General features: G+C 41.6%; 2 protein-coding genes and 1 non-coding gene across 6 annotated transcripts in view; 2 read left to right on the top strand and 1 right to left on the bottom strand.

Moving 5' to 3' along the window:
* The window catches only part of RAP1B (RAP1B, member of RAS oncogene family), a 50,234-nt gene extending 32,943 nt beyond the window's left edge, over nt 1-17,291 (bottom strand). The window contains exon 1 of one of the 4 annotated variants that reach the window (XM_034936202.3): nt 17,061-17,291. The gene's annotated coding sequence lies outside the window, so the exon portion shown is untranslated. Of the gene's footprint in view, nt 1-17,051 lie in introns of all 4 variants that reach the window. The other 3 variants (XM_034936203.3, XM_034936205.3, XM_034936204.3) reach the window with 3 other exon arrangements.
* LOC112436789 (small nucleolar RNA SNORA70) lies at nt 836-970 on the top strand. Its single transcript, XR_003025481.1, has one exon. It is a non-coding gene; the product is annotated as a small nucleolar RNA SNORA70 (small nucleolar RNA).
* Nucleotides 921-1,334, top strand: LOC100967489 (large ribosomal subunit protein uL16-like). Its single transcript, XM_034936207.3, has one exon. It carries the CDS (start codon nt 921-923, stop codon nt 1,332-1,334), a length of 414 nt encoding a protein of 137 aa, XP_034792098.1.
* Nucleotides 17,292-20,233: the final 2,942 nt, after the last annotated feature.

Raw genomic sequence — 20,233 nt, 5'->3', positions numbered from 1 at the left:
CAAGTTAAAGTACGTGTAATTTTGTGGGGCCTAGGTCAAGTACTTGTGCCCTAGCTGCAAGGGAGGCTGGAAAAGCTAGTAACTGGCATCTTCATTTCCTTCTTTTTAAGAGACAGGGTCTCATTCTGTTACCCAGGCTAGAGTGCAGAGGTGCAATCAGCTCACTACAGCCTCAACTCCTGGGCTCAAGCGATCTACCCACCTCAACATCCTGAGTAACTGGACTATAGGCGTGTGCTGCATGCCTGATTAAATTTTTTTTTTAAATTTTTTGCAGATACAGGGTCTTGCTATGTTGCCCAGGCTGGTCTCAAACTCCTGGCCTCAAAAGTGATCCTCCTGCCTTGGCCTCCCAAAGTGTTGGGATTTCAGGAATGAGTCACCACTGTCTGGCCCATTTTCATTTTCTATAAAGCAAGGCTATCTACCAAAACTTAGGTCTGTTTTTTCAGTATACTGGGGAGTCTCTCTAAAGATAAATTAACATACCCTGTACATCTATCTATATGATAAAAGACGCTTTTAGTTAGGTATTATGTTTCTGTTAGATGTAGTTTGGCTGGTATGGGTCACATTCCAGCATGACGTGAAGTAAGGAGCTACACATGGGGTATTTCGAAAAGTGGGTAAAACAAAAGTCACGCTGGGAATAACGAGAGGTGAAGTTTCAAGGTCAGGTCAAATTTAAATGTGAAGGCCCAGAAGCCCGGGAGACCTAATCAATTTTAAAGTAGTGGTTGGCTACCAAACCATTTATACTCCTAACACTATTATTAGTAAAATCTCTCATTCTAGTAGGGATTGGGTATATTTGTGTGTTTTAAAAAACACCCTGCTGCAGCCTATTAAGCTAACTGAGTTCCTTTCCTCATGGGGGCCCAGTGTGCAATGGCTGCAAACAGCAGCTTCCTTGGTAGTGTATGCAGCCTGTGTGTTGTATGGGTTGCTCTAAGGGACCTTGGAGACAGTCCTTTCAGATGGATGTTCATGTTTCTGACCTTGCACTACCCCAGTGTAGGTTCCAAACAGGCATGCGAGGTGCCTTTGGGAAGCCCCAGGGCACCGTGGCCAGGGTTCACACTGGCCAAGTTATCATGTCCATTCGCACCAAGCTGCAGAACAAGGAGCATGTGATTGAGGCCCTGCGCAGGGCCAAGTTCAAGTTTTCTGGCCGCCAGAAGATCCACATCTCAAAGAAGTGGGGCTTCACCAAGTTCAATGCCAATGAGTTTGAAGACATGGTGACTGAGAAGCGGCTCATCCCAGATGGCTGTCGGTTCAAGTACATTTCCAATCGTGGCCCTGTGGACAAGTGGCGGGCCCTGCACTCATGAGGGCTTCCACTGTGCTGCCCCCTCTTAATACTCACCAATAAATTCTACTTCCTGTCCACCCAAAACAAACAAACAAACAAACAACAACAAAAAACACCCTGGAAAATTCTGACACTACCTTCCCTCTTCCTTAAGACCTTTACCCGAGACCAGAAATATTAGGGGCTGTCTACTAGGACCATTTTATTCATCTTTTTGCCTATAAAATAAATTTCCCCAATTTAATACAGAAAAGGGTGTCTGCTATTCCTCAGATCTCCAGAAATCAGATTATTAATACTTTAAATAAGCTACTCAAATGCCTTAACTTCCACAAGTCACAGATTAAAAATGAGACACTACCTCCAAAGGGATGACTGAGACTGGGGGGAAAAAGGTTATCCAAGATGGTTCTCTATGTCCAAAATTTAAAGACACCATCAAAAACGCCCTATAATATTTGCTGAGCAGGTTGCAAAGTAACTACAACCACCACAGAAATATCCCTATTAGTTAGGGAAAATAACTACTTTCATATATTTCAAGCAAATACTATACTACATGCAGTTTATAAGCTGTTGGGTTAGAGGTATAAGAAATTGGAAGTGAGGAACTTTAGTGTTAGTAGATAAATCAAGGTAAGAACTCCAGAACAAAGCATACCCATTTTCATGAATGGAAGAATGCCATAAGTATCTTCTCAATATAAATGCTTAAGTGGGGTGGTGCTTTTGCAAACCACCACCCTCCACAAGGATGGGTGAAGCTTTTTTAAAACATGATTTTACAGTCTGTTTCAACACAAGGCCGAATATAGAAATAAACAGAATTAGTGTCTTCCATGAGAAGGAGAAACAAATGGCTCAGAAAAATATTTTATTTCATTTTGCTGTTAACCTCATAACCAGGATCAGGTGACAAGCTTAATATGACCACTCCTGAATACACCTGAAACTTTTTTTTTTTTTTTGAGACAGAGTCTCGCTCTATCGCCAGACTGGAGTGCAGCGGCACGATCTTGGCTCACTGCAACATCCGCCTCCTGGATTCAAGCAATTCTCCTGCCTCAGCCTCCCGAGTAGCTAGGACTACAGGTGCGCGCCACCACGCTCGGCTAATTTTTGTATTTTTAGTAGAGACGGGGGGGTTTCACCATGTTGGCCAGGATGGTATCGATTTCTTGACCTCATGATCCACCTGCCTCGGCCTCCCAAAGTGTTGGGATTACAGGCATGAGCCCCACACCCAGCCTCATCTGAAACTTTAAAAAAGAATGCCTTGATTTTAGATTGTGGGTTCATAATCTGCATGATTATATTATACATTCAAAATGAAACTTAAGGACCAGAATATTCCTAATGGAAAATTCCCCAGTAAACCTGCCAGAAGTTCAGAGGAGAAAAATTAACCAAGTAACAAAACATAGTGGGAGCATAGGTACTTCCTATAATTTTCTCTAATAATAATTTTAGTATCTCAACCTAAGCATTTATACTACCTGCTTACGCACGCACTGGCTTATGCAGCTAATTGTGTTATAAAGTTGTTTTTGACTAATTTAACAGTTCTTCCTTTTATAATCTACCCTCTTCAGTTTATTCAAAGATCCATTTAATATTCCATAAAATAAAGACCACTCAAAAATGAAAGGCACACCACACTTCACTGAAAGACATAAATAATGCTTACATTGGGCTTTCACATATGAATAAACACTTAATTACTTACTTGCATAATTACTAGGCCAGCAAGAACTTAAAGTAGCTCCAAAAAATGCCTATCATGGCAATTCTACAAGTGATAAGACGGTATCCAAAAAACATCACATGCATTATGTGTGCATCGTTGAACATTAGTATATACACCAAACAAATGGATAAAGGCAATGAGAACCAAAGTCTGGGTGGTTAACTAGGCTGTCAGAATAACCAGAGCATCTGAAGAAAACATGGAAAGTGGGCAGTCACTTCCTGTAACCAATTCTGAGTTTCTAAGTAGCCTCTTCAGATACTTACTTCAATCCTTGTCACTACCAAATGGTTCCATCGAGGAGCTTTTGTTGTTGTTGTTGTTGTTGTTTGAGACAGAGTCTCACTCTGTCGCCTAGGCTGGAGTGCAGTGGCACGATCTCAGCTCACTGCAAGTTCTGCCTGCCAGGTTCCAGCGATTCTCCTGCTTAGCCTCCCGAGTAGCTGGGACTACAGGAACACACCACCATGCCTGGCTAATTTTCATATTTTTAGTAAAGATGGGGTTTCACCATGTTGGCCAGACTGGTCTCGAACTTCTGGCCTCAAGTGATCCGCCCGCCCTGGCCTCCCAAAGTGCTCTGCCTGCCTTGGCCTCCCAAAGTGCTGGGATTACAGACGTGAGCCACTGTGTCTGGTCTGAGGATTTTTAAATGAGGATTACATTAGTCCTATTTATAATATTCCTATTCTAATCTATTGTATTCTTACAATTAAATGTATCAAATAATTCTTAAAAACATTATTAGGAAACAAACTGCCTAATACCTTATAAGACTAAAAAAATGATCAAGATGAAACTGTAGTTATGAGCTCTCAATATTTAAACATTTAAAAAAATGTTAGTGTTTGTTAGGCACCAATCTTAACTATTTCCAAAGATTTAACTGGACTCTGCAATTATAGAATGAGGTGATTCTCCCATACCCTAAAGACTCATCACCCTCAGCACTGCATTCCATCCTGAGTCAGGGTCAAACAATTCCTTGGCAAAGAGGGTTTCTAAAGCTAATTGCTTCAAAGTAACATTTTCAGACCCTGGTATCTTCTCCAAACAGTAATAAATAAAGCCTTTTAAACTCATTTGAAACCAATTTCTTCTCTCTCTCTCTTTTTTTTTTTTTTCCTGAGATAGAGTCTCACTCTGTCGCCCAGGCTGGAACGCCATGGCGCGATCTCGGCTCACTGCAACCTCCGCCTCTTGGGTTCAAGCGATTCTCCCGCCTCAGCCTCCTGAGTAGCTGGGACTACTGGCGTGCACCACCATGCCCAGCTAAGTTTTTGTATTTTTAGTAGAGATGGGTTTCACCGTGTTAGCCAGGATGGTCTCGATCTCCTGACCTCGTGATCCACCCACCTTGGCCTCCCAAAGTGCTGGGATTACAGGCGTGAGCCACTACACCCAGCCTGAAACTGACTTCTTATAGAAATTCTGAAATCCTAAAATCTCTGAAAACTCAAAGTTCTATAACTATGTTGGTGGCAAAGCTTAATCCTAATATATAATGGCAAAACTTCATCTGAGCACTGATGGGAGACTATTTTTATCTTTTATTTCTCTCACTTAATGTGACTATCCATGTTCCACGTTAATATTGTGTTTGATTACTCTTACCAAAATCTAAAACAAATCTTTCCTCAAAATTCTGAAATCCAAAAATACCTGGCACCAAAGGTTATATATAGATAAGGGATTATGGCCCTATAATCAATTTTACAAACATCTACCAGGGCAAAACACTCTTGAATTTACTTCAATTTCTGTAGTTCTGTAGTACTGCTCACTGTAATTCACTGTTAATCTAAAACTCCTTTAATATGCAGATTCTACCTTATTTTTACTGTCTTTTCTAACTACTAGATCCTAAGGGTTTCACTTCTTCCTTTGACTCTAATAAGCACTCATTTATATCACTCATTTGGATATTCTGAACTGCTAACAGTTTTATACTGGTTAACTTTTCATGTCTTTGCTAAAAACCTTTTGTGCAAAATTACTCAATTTAATCCTAACATATAGTAACTAAGAACAATTAGCTTTCAATAACATGCAATCAGATCAAATAGTCCTCGAGACAGATGACCTAAATAAAAAATGAGGAATTATAGTTGGACATAGATATAAAACTTTAAAAATTAGTTTAAGGCTGGGTGTGGTGGCTCACACCTGTAAATCCCAGCACTTTGGGAGTCTGAGGCAGGAAGATCCTTGAGCCCAGTAGTTCCAGACTAGCCTGGGCAAGATTATGAGAGCAGGCCGCTACCAAAAGAGTGAAGAAAAAAACCAGTTTAAGGAGTAGCTTATTATGGGAATTGATATGGACAAACTGTTACACACTTTATATATTTTTCTAACTAAAATAATTCTCTTGAGCACTAGGCAGTCATTGGGCTAACCATTTGAGATAGTGGTGGAAAAGTAACATGATCTTCCTGTCCTGAAACAGTTTAGAGGGGATGAGAGGCAAACAAATGGATAAATATAATTATTGATTATGATTAAGAACTACAGAGGTAATGAAGAGGAATGCTCCTTTATATAAGGTGATCAGGAAAAAACTCTGTAAATGTGACATCTGAACTGAGATCCACTGTTGAGACTGAGGCAGAATTGCAGAGGGCTGGCAAAAGATTGTCACAGAAAGAAGTACAGCTGGCTAGAGCTTAGTGAGTAATGGGGATAAAGTTGTGAAGTAAGCAAGAACTGGATTATGCAGTACCTTCTAGGCCTTGATAAGGAACTGGTTCTTAAGGGTAAATTGGGACCGGAGGGTATTACATGATCTGATTTACATTTTTAAAAAGGTCACTTTGTATTCTGGGTAGAAAATAATGTGGGGAAGGACAAAAATGAAAACAAGTTAGGAAGCTCCTGTGAGTCCAGACAAGAGATGACTGTGGCTTAAACAAGGGTGGTATCACAGAAACACAGGATTTGAAAGCCCGAAAAGACCTTAACAGCCATTTAGTCCAACTTTCTCTACATAAAGATAAGGTCCTAAGAGAGGAGTTAACTTGTTCAAAGTTTCATGACCAGTGCCAGAAACGAAACTGAAGCCTGTCACCTAGGTCAATGTTACCACCACTAAACCATGCTTTTTAAGACAACAGAGTACAATAAAAGGTCTAACTACTTAAAACAAATACCTGAGTTCTCAGATTTGATTTCACACCCAATGGAATGAGCTAAAAAAACATGAGGACAATGAAATAAAGGTCTAATTTGAGCACCTGACGGTCCAGAGAAAAGTACACAAGGGACTGCTGGGGAGCAGAACTAGTCAAAGGCTCTCCAGTCAAACTGCTTAGTGATGAAATTTTAAGACTATAATCTCTAACTCAAATATAATGCCAGTTTATCCTCTACATAGGACCTTCTGATGGGTAAGATGTATCAACCACTAAAGCATCACAAGTGTTTTTCAATGTTGAGTTTATCATTCCTGTTGACCAGAACTGTGAAGTGAATTGCTTTTAACAGTAGTCCTGCACTTAACAAGAACCTCTTAATCACCATCCTCACTCTCTTTTCTGCTCTACTTCCTGCCCTTTCACCTCTTCATTGCCTATTATCACCATCATTAACCATCATCACTTTCATCTAAACAGAGAAATGTTATAAATGCTTTTTCTGTCCTTAAAAGCTTGCAAACCTAGTTTTAATTATTTTTTGCTGAAGGATGATTAAGTTGAGAGCTCCTGGAAGAAAAAAACACAAGTATAAACAAGCTAAAATAGAAGGATTTAATGCAATATTTTCAACTAGCAACTAAAACTCTATAAATAATAGTCAGTGACAACCTTGTGACTAATTTGGATGTCCTGGACATAAAATACGATCTCAGTATGTTCCCTAATTCAGAACTGCTAGAACAGCAGACCAGTTAATTATCTAATATAGGGAGCACTAAAGCTTCCTGTTAAATTCCCTTGCTCTCTATGGGATTAGCACATGCAGGCAGGAGTTCTATAATGCTTAATCCCTGAAGCTACCCTGAAGTTAGCATTTTCACATGTATTCCTTCCCTAAACCTTTTTCTTCCTCTGGTGTCAACCTTTGTTCTTTGCAACACTGGTGTTCAGACTGAATTATCATTTCTCTCCATTTTAATCTCTCTAGGGAAATAACTGGCACTAAATTTCCAAGAAACTGTGCACAATACAAACTGTAACTTAACTATCTTTCTTAACACTTTCCTAATCTGAAACTGATTACTCGATCCAAATACAGTCTAAAAATCCTTTAAAATGTGGAACCAGACCGGTGCGGTGGCTCACTCCTGTAATCCCAGCACTTTGGAGGACTGAGGTGGAAGAACTGATTAGGCCAAGGAGTTTGACACCAGCCTGGGCAACATGGCAAAACCCTGTCTCTACAAAAGTTAGTTGGGTGTGGTGGCATGCGCCTGTAGTCCCAGCTACTCGGGACGCTGAGATGGATCAACTGAGCCCGGGAGGTCGAGACTTCAGTGAGTCGTGGTTGTGACACTGCACTCAAGCCTAGCTGACAGTGAGACCTTGTCTCAAAAAAAAAAAAAAAAAGGAAAGGAAAATAAAATTTGGACTTATCCTATGAGTTTATAAAAACAGTTTAACAAGGATTGCTACAAATGTTTTTAAATTAACATAAAAAAGAAGGCCACAGAGTGGCTCTACCCAGCACTTTGGGAGGCCGAGGTGGGTGGATCACCTGAGGTCAGGAGTTCGGGACCAGCCTGGCCAATATGGTGAAACCCTGTCTCTACTAAAACTACAAAAATTAGCCAGGCATGGTGGTGGTGCCTGCAATCCCAGCTACTTGGGAGGCTGAGGCAAGAGAATCGCTTGAACCTGGGAGGAGGTGGTTACAAAGAGCTGAGATTGCACCATTGCATTCCACAGTCCAGCCTGGGTGACAATAGAGAGACTCAGTCTCAAAATAAAAATAAAAAAAAATAAAAAAATAAAAAAAAAACCACCACCACCAAGAAACAGCATTCTCCTGAAAGGTAAAAAAAGGATCATTCTACAGGTGTGTTTTTGAAAAGTGTCTACTTAAGGTAAGACAACACACCAAATTCTCAGGTCAAAAAGACATTACTAAACTTGAAACTTACAGCTTTACTATGGGAAAGTTATCAAATATTTTAAAACTGAGAAAGTCAACTACTAAAAATCTACTTAAGGATTATGTTAGACTTTGGACACAAGGGAATTCTGTCTATAGATGAGCAGTCAGGTATACAAAACAAATATTAAAACCAAAAATAGGCTTAAAAATAACTATTATCTAATCCATTACCAAGACCAAAAGTTGAATGGACTGCACAGAGAAGACTACAAAGAAGTTAAACTGATTATATATTAATAGGAGATTTTAAGATAAAGCACATGAAAACATTGCTTCACATTTATCTATGGCTCCCATTCCTGTTTCCAACAAAAATATAAACAAAATAAATCGAAGACATTAAACACTGAGAGCAAAGCATGGAAAAATAAGTAATACAAAATACATCAGACAGTTGGGAATATTTTAATAGCATTTTCAGATAAATCTGGATATTGGTCTTTGACACTATACCAAAGCTCAGCAACTGGTTGCAATATGGAACAGGATACCTTATTGATAAACTTTATGTTCTCTATAACATTAAAATCCATTGGTCTAGCTGACACTTTGTAAAGATTTCTTACCCATGTATGATTTTTATAATACTATGCATTGATCATTTGGAAATACTGACTCAGTTATGCAGATAATCAAATAATGACAGATTTCATTATATACTTACAGCAGCTGATACAAGCTTTCTAAAATTTTTGCTTAAAATCTAGGAACTTTATCATCGACCATAAATACTACCACTATTTTCCCTAAAGCAAAGCCTCACTGTTTTCAAGAAAATGTCAGCCTAATGCCCAAGTCTGGCATTCTTTTAAGCAAAAATGGCATTATATGAAGACTGATTCAGCGTGTGACTCAATCACACAAACACTTTCCCTAGAAACAACCATTAGGGATTTCAGTATGCTGCCAAGTGTTTTTGTTTTGTTTTTTGAAACAGGGTCTTGCTCTGTCACCCAGGTTGAAGCGCAGTGGCACGATCACAGCTAACTGCAGCCTCCAACTCCTGGGCTCAAGAGATCCTTCCACCTCAGCCTCCAGAGTAGCTGTAGGTGTGCATGATCACACTAACTTTTTTTTTTTTTTTTTAATAGGAGAGACAGACTCTCACTACATTGCCCAAGCTGGACTTAGCCTCCCAAAGTGCTGGGACGCTTGCTGTCCATGGCCTCGCCAGTGTTTTAAGCATACTTCCCATTTTGTTACAGTATATTAAAGATGTGTACAAAGGTAGAGATTTAGTTTAAAATTTTTTTACTTCTTCATCAAGAGCATTTAGGTGAAACTTAAAAAAAAATCTGAGTGCATGGCAGTGAATAATACAATGATTACTAGGACAGTGAAGTACTCTAACCTGGTTTATTCTAAAGCGCCAGAAGTTTTATCCACCACTGTTTTTATACTACAGGTACAAATGTCACTACAAAGAAAACGGCAAAGAATGTCTCAGTATTATAAAAATAGTTTTGCACTTGTAGACTCGCCAAAAATGTCTAGGGGACCTCCAGGATTCCTTGGACCATACCTTGAAAATACTGATCTAGGTAATTCATTTGTTACACTAATCAAAACTCACAATTATTTATTAGTCCTTATTCATACTTTAATGGGATTCTTAAGCAATGCCATAGGAGAATAAAAGCTTTATAGGGCCGGGCAAGGTGGCTCACGCCTGCAATCCCAGCACTTTGGGAGGCCAAGTCGGGCAGATCACAAGGTGAGGAGTTCGAGACCAGCCTGGCCAATATGGTGAAACCCCGTCTCTAAGAAAAATACAAAAAAAAATTAGCCAGGCGTGGTGGCGCATGCCTGTAATCCCAGCTACTCGAGAGGCTGAGGCAGGTGAATTGCTTGAACCTGGGAGGCAGAGGTTGCACTGAGCGAAGATTGTGCCACTGCATTCTAGCCTGGGCGACAGACTCCATCTCAAAAAAAAAAAAAAAGCTTTATAGAACAAGAACTAATACAGCTGGGTATGGTGGCTCATGCCTGTAATCCTAGCAGTTTGGGAGGTGGAGGCGGGCAGATTACTTGAGCTCAGGAGTTCAGACCAGCATGGGCAACATGGTGAGACCCCGTCTCTACAAAAAATACAAAAATTAGCTGGGCATGGTGGCATGCGCCTGTAGGCCCAGCTACTTGGGGAGCTGAGGCTGGAGAATGGCTTGAATCTGGGAGGTTGAAGCTGCAGTGAGCCAAGTTTGTGCCACTGCACTCCAGCCTGGGTGACAGAGTGAGGCTGTCAAAAAAAAAAAAATAGTACATTACTGTATTATTTTATGGTTTATAAAACATTTATGAGTAATACTGCATTTGATCCTCAACAACTCTAACAACAGTATGTCATCATTCTCACTGAGGAGGCAAGGAGGCTGGAAAGCTTCAGAAGGAAAGTACACATTTTGCTTTAAAAAAGTCATTGTAGTGATGGCATTACGGATGATACTCATTTTCTTCTTTATACTTTTCTATATTTTAAACATTAGTAAGAACGTCAAAAAGACATATTTGAACTCAGCCAATCTTATAAATACAAATCAGTACACTATCTCAAGTTTGTTAATTTCAAGAGCAGTAGGAGAAAACAACAGATAACATATGTTACATATCTCATCCTATCCCTCAATTCAAGATTCCAGAGGAATTTCTGCATTTTGCTATTGTATTGAGAAGCTTGTGGATAACTTAGAAGCATCAGCCACAAATATGTTGGCACAATGTAGTAATAGGATTCCACATACTAACTGCAACTTTAAAACACAAGGTAACAAACAGCTGGATGCAACATACATACCTTTTGGCGCATAAAAACTAAGTAAAAATAGATTATATATATAGTCCTTATTTTATTGATACCCTTTCAGTTCTATTAACTGAGAACTTAGAAAGTCCCTGAATTTAGTATAAAGTAACTTTGAAAAATATATTCTAATGTGAGGATAAATTTTAGAATACACAGATAATTATAATTTCATTTTACCCAGCATTTTCCATTTCCTTTCCAGAAGCTTTCACCAAAAATTGCTACTAAATAGACAAAACGTGTTTCCTTTCATCTTTTTCCCTTCCTACAAGGCAAAGAAAAAGGAAACAGGTAGAGGCAATCCACCACTTCGGCAATCAGTTCACTGTATATTTTTCAAATAAAGTTACTTAGTGAAATGCTGGGCCAGGCACAGTGGCTCATGCCTGTAATCCCAGCACTTGGGAGGCCAAGATGGGCAGATCCCTTGAGCTCACGAGTTTGAGGTGAGCTTGGGCAACATGGCGAAACGTCTCTGCAAAAAATACAAAACCTGGCCGGGCGCGGTGGCTCATGCCTGTAATCCCAGCACTTTGGGAGGCCAAGCCAGGTGGATCACCTGAGGTCAGGAATTCGAGACCAGCCTGACCAATATGGTGAAATCCCCTCTCTACTAAAAATACAAAACTTAGCTGGGTGCGGTGGTGTGCGCCTGTAGTACTAGCTAAGGCAGGAGATCTGCTTGAACCTGGACGCGGAGGTTGCAGTGAGCTGAGATTGCACCACTGCACTCCAGCCTGGGGGACAGAGAGAGACTCCGTCTCAAAAAAAACAACAACAACAAAAAAAAATTAGCCAGGCACAGTATTCCCAGCTACTCGGGAGGCTTAGACTGGAGGACTGCTTGAACCCTGGAGGTGGAGGCTGTGGTGAACTGAGATTGTGCCACTGCACTCCAGCCTGACTGACAGAGCGAGACTCTGTCTCAAAAAAACAAAAACAACAACAACAAAAAAACAAAGGCCGGGCACAGTGGCTCACGCCTGTAATCCCAGCACTTTGGGAGGCCGAGGCAGGTGGATCTCGAGGTCAGGAGATCCAGACCATCCTGGCTAACACAGTGAAACCCCGTCTCTACTAAAACACAAAAAATTAGCCAGGTGTGGTGGCGGGCGCCTGTAGTCTCAGCTACTCGGGAGGCTGAGGCAGGTGAATGGCGTGAACCCTGGAGGCGGAGCTTGCAGTGAGCAGAGACTGTGCCACTGCACTCCAGCCTGGGCGACAGAGCGGGACTCCATCTCAAAAAAAAAAAATCCAAATTATTTACTAGAGTTTTTAATGGATGCTCACTTCCTTTATTCAGTCTATCTGCACAACAGTTAAAAACATTCAATCCCCCAGTACCGGAAAAAAATCACAAGTTATGAGACCAGAATTCAGCTAAAATTTAAAAGGTCTCACTGATATATGTATATGTGTGTGTGTATGTATGTGTATATATATACACATGTATAACTACAAAAACAAAGTAAAAGTAATTACAAGTAAGCTTTAGGAAATGGTTTGATATAAAACTCAAACTCACAAGATTAAATAATTACTCTCTATGGTCAGAGAGACAGATTTGTAACTCAAAAGAACATTTCTAGTATGCAGGCACCTCATACACAATCAAGTAATTTTTTTTTTTTTTTTGACAGTCTCACTCTGTCGCCCAGGTTGGAGTGCAGTGGAGCGTTCTTGGCTCACTGCAACCTCCGCCTCCCAGGTTCAAGCGATTCTCCTCCCTCAGTCTCCCAAGCAGCTCGGATTACAGGCACCTCCCACTACGCCCAGGTAATTTTTTGTATTTTGAATTGTATACTGATATCACAGAATATACTCCTCCTGTACAATAAAAATCAGATGGAAATTCTGTAACTCATGTTGTAAATATTTTTATTTTAGGGAATTTAAATTAAAAAAAACTGGTACATTTCCCCTACATTTACATTTTTTCCTGTTTTAAGGTTCTTTGGAAAGTTTTAAAAATTTTGGCCCTCTACTGATTCAAAGGAAAAAAAATCTTTCTAAATTACTGCTTAAATAATCAGTTGCTACTGTACCCTTGATTTGACCAACATTAGGAATAAATAGTCCAATGTTATGAAATACGGAATGTAAGTGATACTATTTTTTGTTGCTGGTGAATTTTAAAAAGTGATGTTTTTAAGGCAGCACAAAAGTTCCTGATAACTTTTCTTGTTTAAAATAGAAACTCTCTAAGACCAAAGAGACTTGCTTTAGAATCCAGTGCTCAACTGGGTTCAAAGTACAACAGATTACATACAAATCAGTTTTTACTGCAAATGGATAAATTCATCTATTCTTTGTAGCTACTGCTTCCACTGTGCTTACGAGATTTACAAAGAACTTAAGACCTCAAATGGTAATTAGTACCTTTCAATACCATTGCAAAATAATCTATGAACACAGAAAAACACTAGCTTCCAGAGCCATGGTACAGTACTCCTGTTTACAGATGGCTGAACTAAAAATTTTGTCCAATGTTACAATGAATCATTGCATCAGCCAAAATGTCTTAAGTTGTTCTGAAATTCAATTTAATTTGAAAAGGCTAACAAAAACTTCAGCCTAATCTCTTAGACCATGGAGTCCTCAATAATGACAGGAGGGGGAAGAAAACCCAGGGCATATTTTTAGTCACAACCTATGTCTCAGAAAGTTTAAGAAAGACCAATCTTTACCTAACTTTTCTATAGAGTGAACACGTGACATCACTGCTATAAAATAGCAGTAAATAGCTAATTCATAAATGCTAAATTACTCCTAGTGCCAGTCAAATCTAGAAACTGCAGATCAATACCCAACCTCCTCTTTAGCAACACAAACATACAGAGAAACACAGTTATTTTACATCTTTAAGGAAATGATGCAAATCAGTAAGATCTGTGTGATAGTCGATAATAAAACAGCCTATTTAAACAATACTTATGGGGAAAAAGTAAATGGACACCTTGTAAAATCGGTCAAATTCTCTGTATCAGATCCAATTTCAGATTAGTTTCACTACCTCAATAAATATTTATCGAGTACCTACAACAAAAGGGAAAAAAAACCTGAACGTGAGCTTTTCATCCAAATCTTGGACTGCATTTAAAATAACATGTCTAATCAGTTACCATGTTATCAATCTTTGCATAGACCTTCCACCAATCTTGAATTAGATAGGAAGACACAATTGAAAGGATCCTTACAAAAATGGATCTAGTTATTTTAATAATTAATTCTTTGCTATACCCTCCTTACATGGTAGCTCTTTATTATGGGAGGGGGTCACTTTACCTTTATACAGCTAAGAGAAAATATTGGAATTCTGAAAAGGATTGAGGATAAAACGAAAATTAATTTGTCAAGTAAAAGGGATTCCAAAGCCAATATGTAAATGTTTCTTTTTAAAGGATTACACTGTTCTCTTCAAGTATCCTCTCTTTGAATGTTCATTACCATTAATCCCTAAATTCAAACGCTAACCATTACACTGTGCCCAGGCAACGCGCTAGGAAGATTACTGTGAAGAATGAAATGGATCAAGTCCCTACCCTCATGGTACTTACATTTAACTGGTGTTGAATGTCTATTGCAAGGCACCATGCCAGTGCGTTAAGGCATACAAAACAATATATATCTTGTGGTTGGAGTTCACAATTCAATGGAATAAATAATATAAAATGGTAACAGGAGGCAGGAAGTAATGCGTGTCATAGAAGGTAAGAGAGATGACTTTCACGCGGTCGGGGGTGAGGGGAGAATGTAAAAGAAAGCAGAGCAATCATTTTCTTATCTCCTTTTTTTTTTTTTTTTTAAGACAGGTCTAGCTCTGTCACCCAGGCTGTAGTACAGTAGTGCAGTCTCGGCTCACTGCACCCTCCGCCTCCCAGGTTCAAGCTGGTTCATTCAATGTGAACCTCCCAGGTTCATATTCTCGTGCCTCAGCCTCCCGAATAGCTGGGATTGCAGGCGCGTGCCACTACACCCGGCTATGTTTTGTATTTTTAGTAAAGACGGGGTTTCACCATGTTGCCCAGGCTGTTCTCGAACTCTTCACCTCAAGTGATCCGCCTTCCTCGGCTCGGCCTCCCAAAGTGCTGGGATTACAGGCGTAAGCCACCACGCCTAGCCAGAGCAATCATTTTCATGCCCCATACAACATTTTAAAATTAAGTCAGTTTAGTATTGGTTCTTCAGTTATATTTTGATACCTGGCATATTAAAAACAACAAACTGGCTACATGTGTTCCAATGATTTACTTTAGGACTTCCTCAGATAAGGCAGCTTCACGATTTATTGTCAACGTCAAACAAGGAAATCCAAGTGAAAACACCTAACGTAGTACAGATTAAAAGCACAGATGAGCTCAAATAAGACTATCATTCAGGCTCTGTGTGCTTAAAGTTATTTAATCTGAGTATCAGTTTCCTCACCTAAAACCTGAAGATGAAACTACTCAAGTGGCTTTTTCTCCTATTTGACTAAGGTACCCACTTTTTAAAAGTGCGATATGGGAAGAATATTCTTTGTAAGATGATAATTCACTATAAAAACGTTGTATTTCTTTCTCCATGTTGTCTCTTATGGATAGACTACTGTCCTAAAGGTCAGTGGACCCACTAACTGGTTATCTTATCTAGGCCTCAGTTTCCTCCTCCATAAAATGACAGGGTGGGACTGGATGATCTAAATAGTCCCTTCCGGCCCTTAAAAAGTCCCATGACTCCACTATGACTCAATAAATACTATTTCAAGAGTCAGCTTTGAAGAATAATATGGGCTTGAAGTTAAATGAATGTCTCCCTTTTCTATAAGTTACTTTTTGTTATGATAAGGTCTTCTTGAGCAAGTCCAAACAGTATTCTAATTACAAAAAAAGAGAGCTGAAAAATAAATTTACGAGTCAGAGCTTTAAATTGTTAAGTACTCGACATTTATGAGATGCTGCCTGCAAAACCAAAGTCCAATTAGACGGAATTAATTTTAAAATACTAAAATCACAATCTTCATTTAGTGTCAACTTTCTACCCCGTAAAAATGTGATTTCCCGTTACTGCAACACAGAACTGCTTCTATTCATACCAATCAGAAGTTACAGGGCCAAAATGTTTTTCTAAACTATTAAAGAGAGTGGGAGAGGGGGGAAAGCGAAGGGGAAGGAAACCATCTGCTTTAACTTGCAAAAATGATCTTTTCTCCAAAAGACATCAGTGTTTTTCAGAAGAAAAATCCGGAGAGCCCGGTTCACTGGGCGTAGTTTTAAATAAAATTCATGGCGCTGATAGTTTTAGGATTAGACACCTCGAGATGGCGAAAAAGAGAAGAGGACAAACTTCCTGGATTTTCTCTCCCTCTAAGAGAAAGAGATTTCCTCTTGCTGACGAAGGGAAAGGCCCCTTTAACAGTTTTTCTCTACACGGTGGCTGCTGCCAGACTAGGTGGGGCTCTCTCCGCTGCCTTCCTCCTGCCACTTCCCGCAACAAATGGAGCAAGCCAGCCCCGTTTCAGGCAAACTTTTTCCCTGTCAGGCTCAAGCCCGCGGGGCGCCTGGGAGTGGTTTCCCCCGAAGGCTCCTCGCCCTAGCTCGGGGCTGGGAGAAGCTGGGTCTTCGCAAAGGACAACTTTCTGGTTTCCGTTCTAACTTCCACCCATACCACGGAGGGAACCCAGGCGACAAGCGAGGGGGCTCGGGGCGGGGAGCGAGTCTTCGGGGGAGCCGGCGGGGAAAGGAGGGCGGCGGGAGAAGCTGCGGCGGACGCGGGCTGAAGAGAGCGGGCGGGTGGGGGGGTCCTCGGGCTCTCACTTCCTCCGCCATATTTCAGACATTTGACCCCTTCCGCAAAGCGCGCTGTTCTCCCGCGGCGGCGGCGGCTGCTCCTCCTCGCCGGCCCGCAAGGCAGCGCGCTCGCCGGCCCGGCGCCTGGCCCTCGCGCCACCTGCCGCGCGCCGAGGGGCTGCCGCCGCCGGGGCCCCTGACCGCCGCGCCCGGCCCGCGCCTCGCCGCACCCCACCCGCTCCCCTCAGCCGGCGCCCGGCCCCCGCCCCGCGCGGCCGCCGCCGCGGCTTCCCTCAGCGGCCACGCACTCACTCTGCGAACCTCTCACGCTGTCACCGGGTCCCTGCAGCCAGCGTCGCCCCGCGCTCCCCCCGGGTCGCTACTCTAGGCGCCACGGCGGTCCTGCCGCTGCCGCGCCGCTCCGGCTGGTTTACACGCCTGAATCTGGGCGAGGTTTGGCGATGTCGCCTTGACGTCAGGCGTTCAGCCTCGCTCCAGCTTCCGCCCGCGGGCGGGGCGCGCGGGTGCGCGGCCCGGGAAGGGGCGGGCCCTAGGGGGCGGGGCGAGGGGAGCCGAGGGGGCGGGGCCGCCGCGCGCCGGGTCTTCGGCGCCGGCCTCTAGCCGGCCTGCATCGCAGCCGGAGCGCAGGCCCTGCCCACGGGCCCCTTAGCTGCCTCTGGGCGGCATGTCTGCCGAGGTTCTTCTCTCTAGCTGCGCCGCGCCTTCAGGCTCGCTTCCCCAGGCTGTCTGGTGGGCGGAATCCGCGCGTCGGTGTTCCTGACCCTCGTGGGTTCCAGTGGAACCCTCCGAAACCCAAAAGGCGTCGCCTCTTAATGCAAACTGTAGTCACCGACTCGTCCAGTCTGTTGGTATTCGCGTCGTCCTTTGTGCTGGGCAAAGTAACCGAGAAGTAACGGAGAGCGCGCATTTTCTACACCTAGAGCTCCCCGAGGGAGCCTGGGCCAGCAAGTCTTTCCATTCTTGAGATGCCTTTTCTCCTGGATTGACAAGTGTTTTATCCATTGGTGTCTTAACCCGGGCGAACTCTTTCCAAATTCCCATGCCAAACGCAGTTAACAAATCGATGATTTCTAAATAAGTTTGTACCCTGCACCTAAACCAACGCCATTTATATAACTAAAATAAATTGCGTATTTAAATGCATGTCCTGGACGCTTTATTCACTTCACAGGATTACCCATAGGCAAGTAGGTTTATCGTGTGACTTCAGGGCACCAGAAAACACTTTCTGTTCCAAAACGCCTCGTTCCAAAAAGGGCGGGAACTTAAACGGGAACTTACCATTCTTACCCTTAGTACAAGAAATTTATCAGAACTTTTTCTTGAAGCAGTTTTGATGGGCGAGGAGATTAAGAGAGCAAAGTGCAGGGAAAAGTGGGGATTGAGGGGTCATTTAAGACTAACTTCCTTGGTTCATAATTTAATTAGGCCCTGTACAAATTATTCTTGAAATAAATCTTAATAAACGTTGATAAATTTGGAAGATAAATGGAATGTGACTAATTTCACTCCGTTTAAGAATATGTAGTGATTGAAAACTAAGCTAACCTAAGTTAAATGAATAGATGAGAATGAATTATAACAGTTCTCTGTGTTTTATAATGTTTTACAATTTAGGTTAATTGAGTAGATTACCTATTTCGATAATTTCTATTTCCTTAGAAAAATATCTTTTTAAAAATTGTTTATTGTCTGCATTTATTGTGTATACAACATGATCGTTTGAAGTAATGTATACATTGTTACATTACCTCACAGAGTTACCTTTTTTTTTTTTTTTGAGAGTCTTGCTCTGTCACCCAGGCTGGAGTGCAGTGGCATGATCTTGGCTCACTGGAATTTCTGCCTCTCAGGTTCAAGCGATTCTCCTGTCTCAGCCTCCCGAGTAGCTGGGATGACGGGCGCGCGCCACCACGCCCAGCTAATTTTTAGTAGAAAGGGGATTTCGCCATGTTGGCCAGGCTGGTCTCGAATTCCTGACCTCAGGTGATGCGCTCGCCTGGGCCCCCCAAAGTGCTGGGATTACAGGCGTGACTCACCGCGCCGGCTGAGTTAGCATTTTTTTTTTCTTTTTTGAGACAGAGTTTCGCTCTTGTTGCCCAGGCTGGAAGGCAATGGCGTGATCTCGGCTCACTGCAACCTCCGCCCCCACCTCCCACCCCCGGGTTCAAGCGATTCTCCTGCCTCAGCCTCCCGAGTAGCTGGGATTACAGGCATGCGCCACCACGCCCGGCTAATTTTGTATTTTTAGTAGAGACGGGGTTTCTCCATGTTGGTCAGGCTGGTCTGGAACTCCCGACCTCAGGTGATCCGCCCGCCTCGGCCTTCCGAAGTGCTGGGATTACATGCGTGAGCCACCGCGCCTGGCCTTGAGTTAGCATTTTTTTATGAGAACACTTAACATCCATTCTTTAGAAAACCTTTTTAAATAAAAGTTTCAAAGGCAAATTTCAGAGCAGTCCGTTGGAATTACTGTAACTTCTCAATGAATGAGTGAATTACAAATAAATTTGACTTTACTAACTTTTCAGTTATTGCATAAAAATTTGATAACTGAAAGTCTGAAACTTTGAGCTCACAGAAGTGTTACCTGGGAACACTGTGCTTTTTCTTTCTTTCTTTTTTTAGAAAAACTCTTTGTCCTTTGGGCAATTGATTTTTTTTTCCAGAAAGAAATTGGTTTTAGAAAATTGAAGCTAGAATTTTTAGAGTTTGAGAGAACGTGTAAAATAATCTATTTAATTAAAAACACAGTTTCTCTTATTAGACTGGAAATCATTGTTATTTGTATTAAACTGTTATCACTATGCAGAGAATACCATAATCTGCATCTCTTAACACTGAACTCACTTTTCAGTTTGAGCCTCTTTCCTATTTATTTCCTTGACTTCTTCTCCAGGATATTCCACTGGCAATTTGCACTGGTCATGTGTGCAAACTGAACTCATCGTCTTTGTAACCAAACCAGTTTCTTTTCCTTTTCCTTTGTGAATTGTATCACCATCTTTTAAATTACCCAATCTTCAAGCCTGATACTTAGCTCTCTGCTCTTCTGGAATAATCCATCAATTGGCATATCTATTAGATAGTAATTCGACAAGGTCTTTCATTGTGTTTCCTCTTTTCCATTTCAACTAAGACCATACTTAGTTTTTAGTTGCCAAATTTAGTTTGGCAGAACTCATCTCCTGGACCTTTGCAGCCTGGTGGCCTCCAGTCTGTTCCTGCTGTGATCCATTCTACACATTGTTGCCAGATGATTATCTTAAAGCATACCAAGCAAGTCACTCCCTTCTTCAAAGAGCCTTCAATTACTCCCCACTCTACCAAAATAAAATTAAAATCCTGTGTCTCACTTTTTCCTTTCACTCAAAACTGATTTACAGTCAGAATGGACAGTGGACTTTTCATCTGGCCCACATAATTTGCTTCCCCATCTCTGTTGTACATAGGTGAATGATTTCCTCTGCCTG

The sequence above is a fragment of the Pan paniscus genome, chromosome 10, assembly GCF_029289425.2.
Source record: "Pan paniscus chromosome 10, NHGRI_mPanPan1-v2.0_pri, whole genome shotgun sequence".
Taxonomy (NCBI): domain Eukaryota; kingdom Metazoa; phylum Chordata; class Mammalia; order Primates; family Hominidae; genus Pan; species Pan paniscus.
This window is presented reverse-complemented; position numbering and strand designations above follow the sequence as displayed.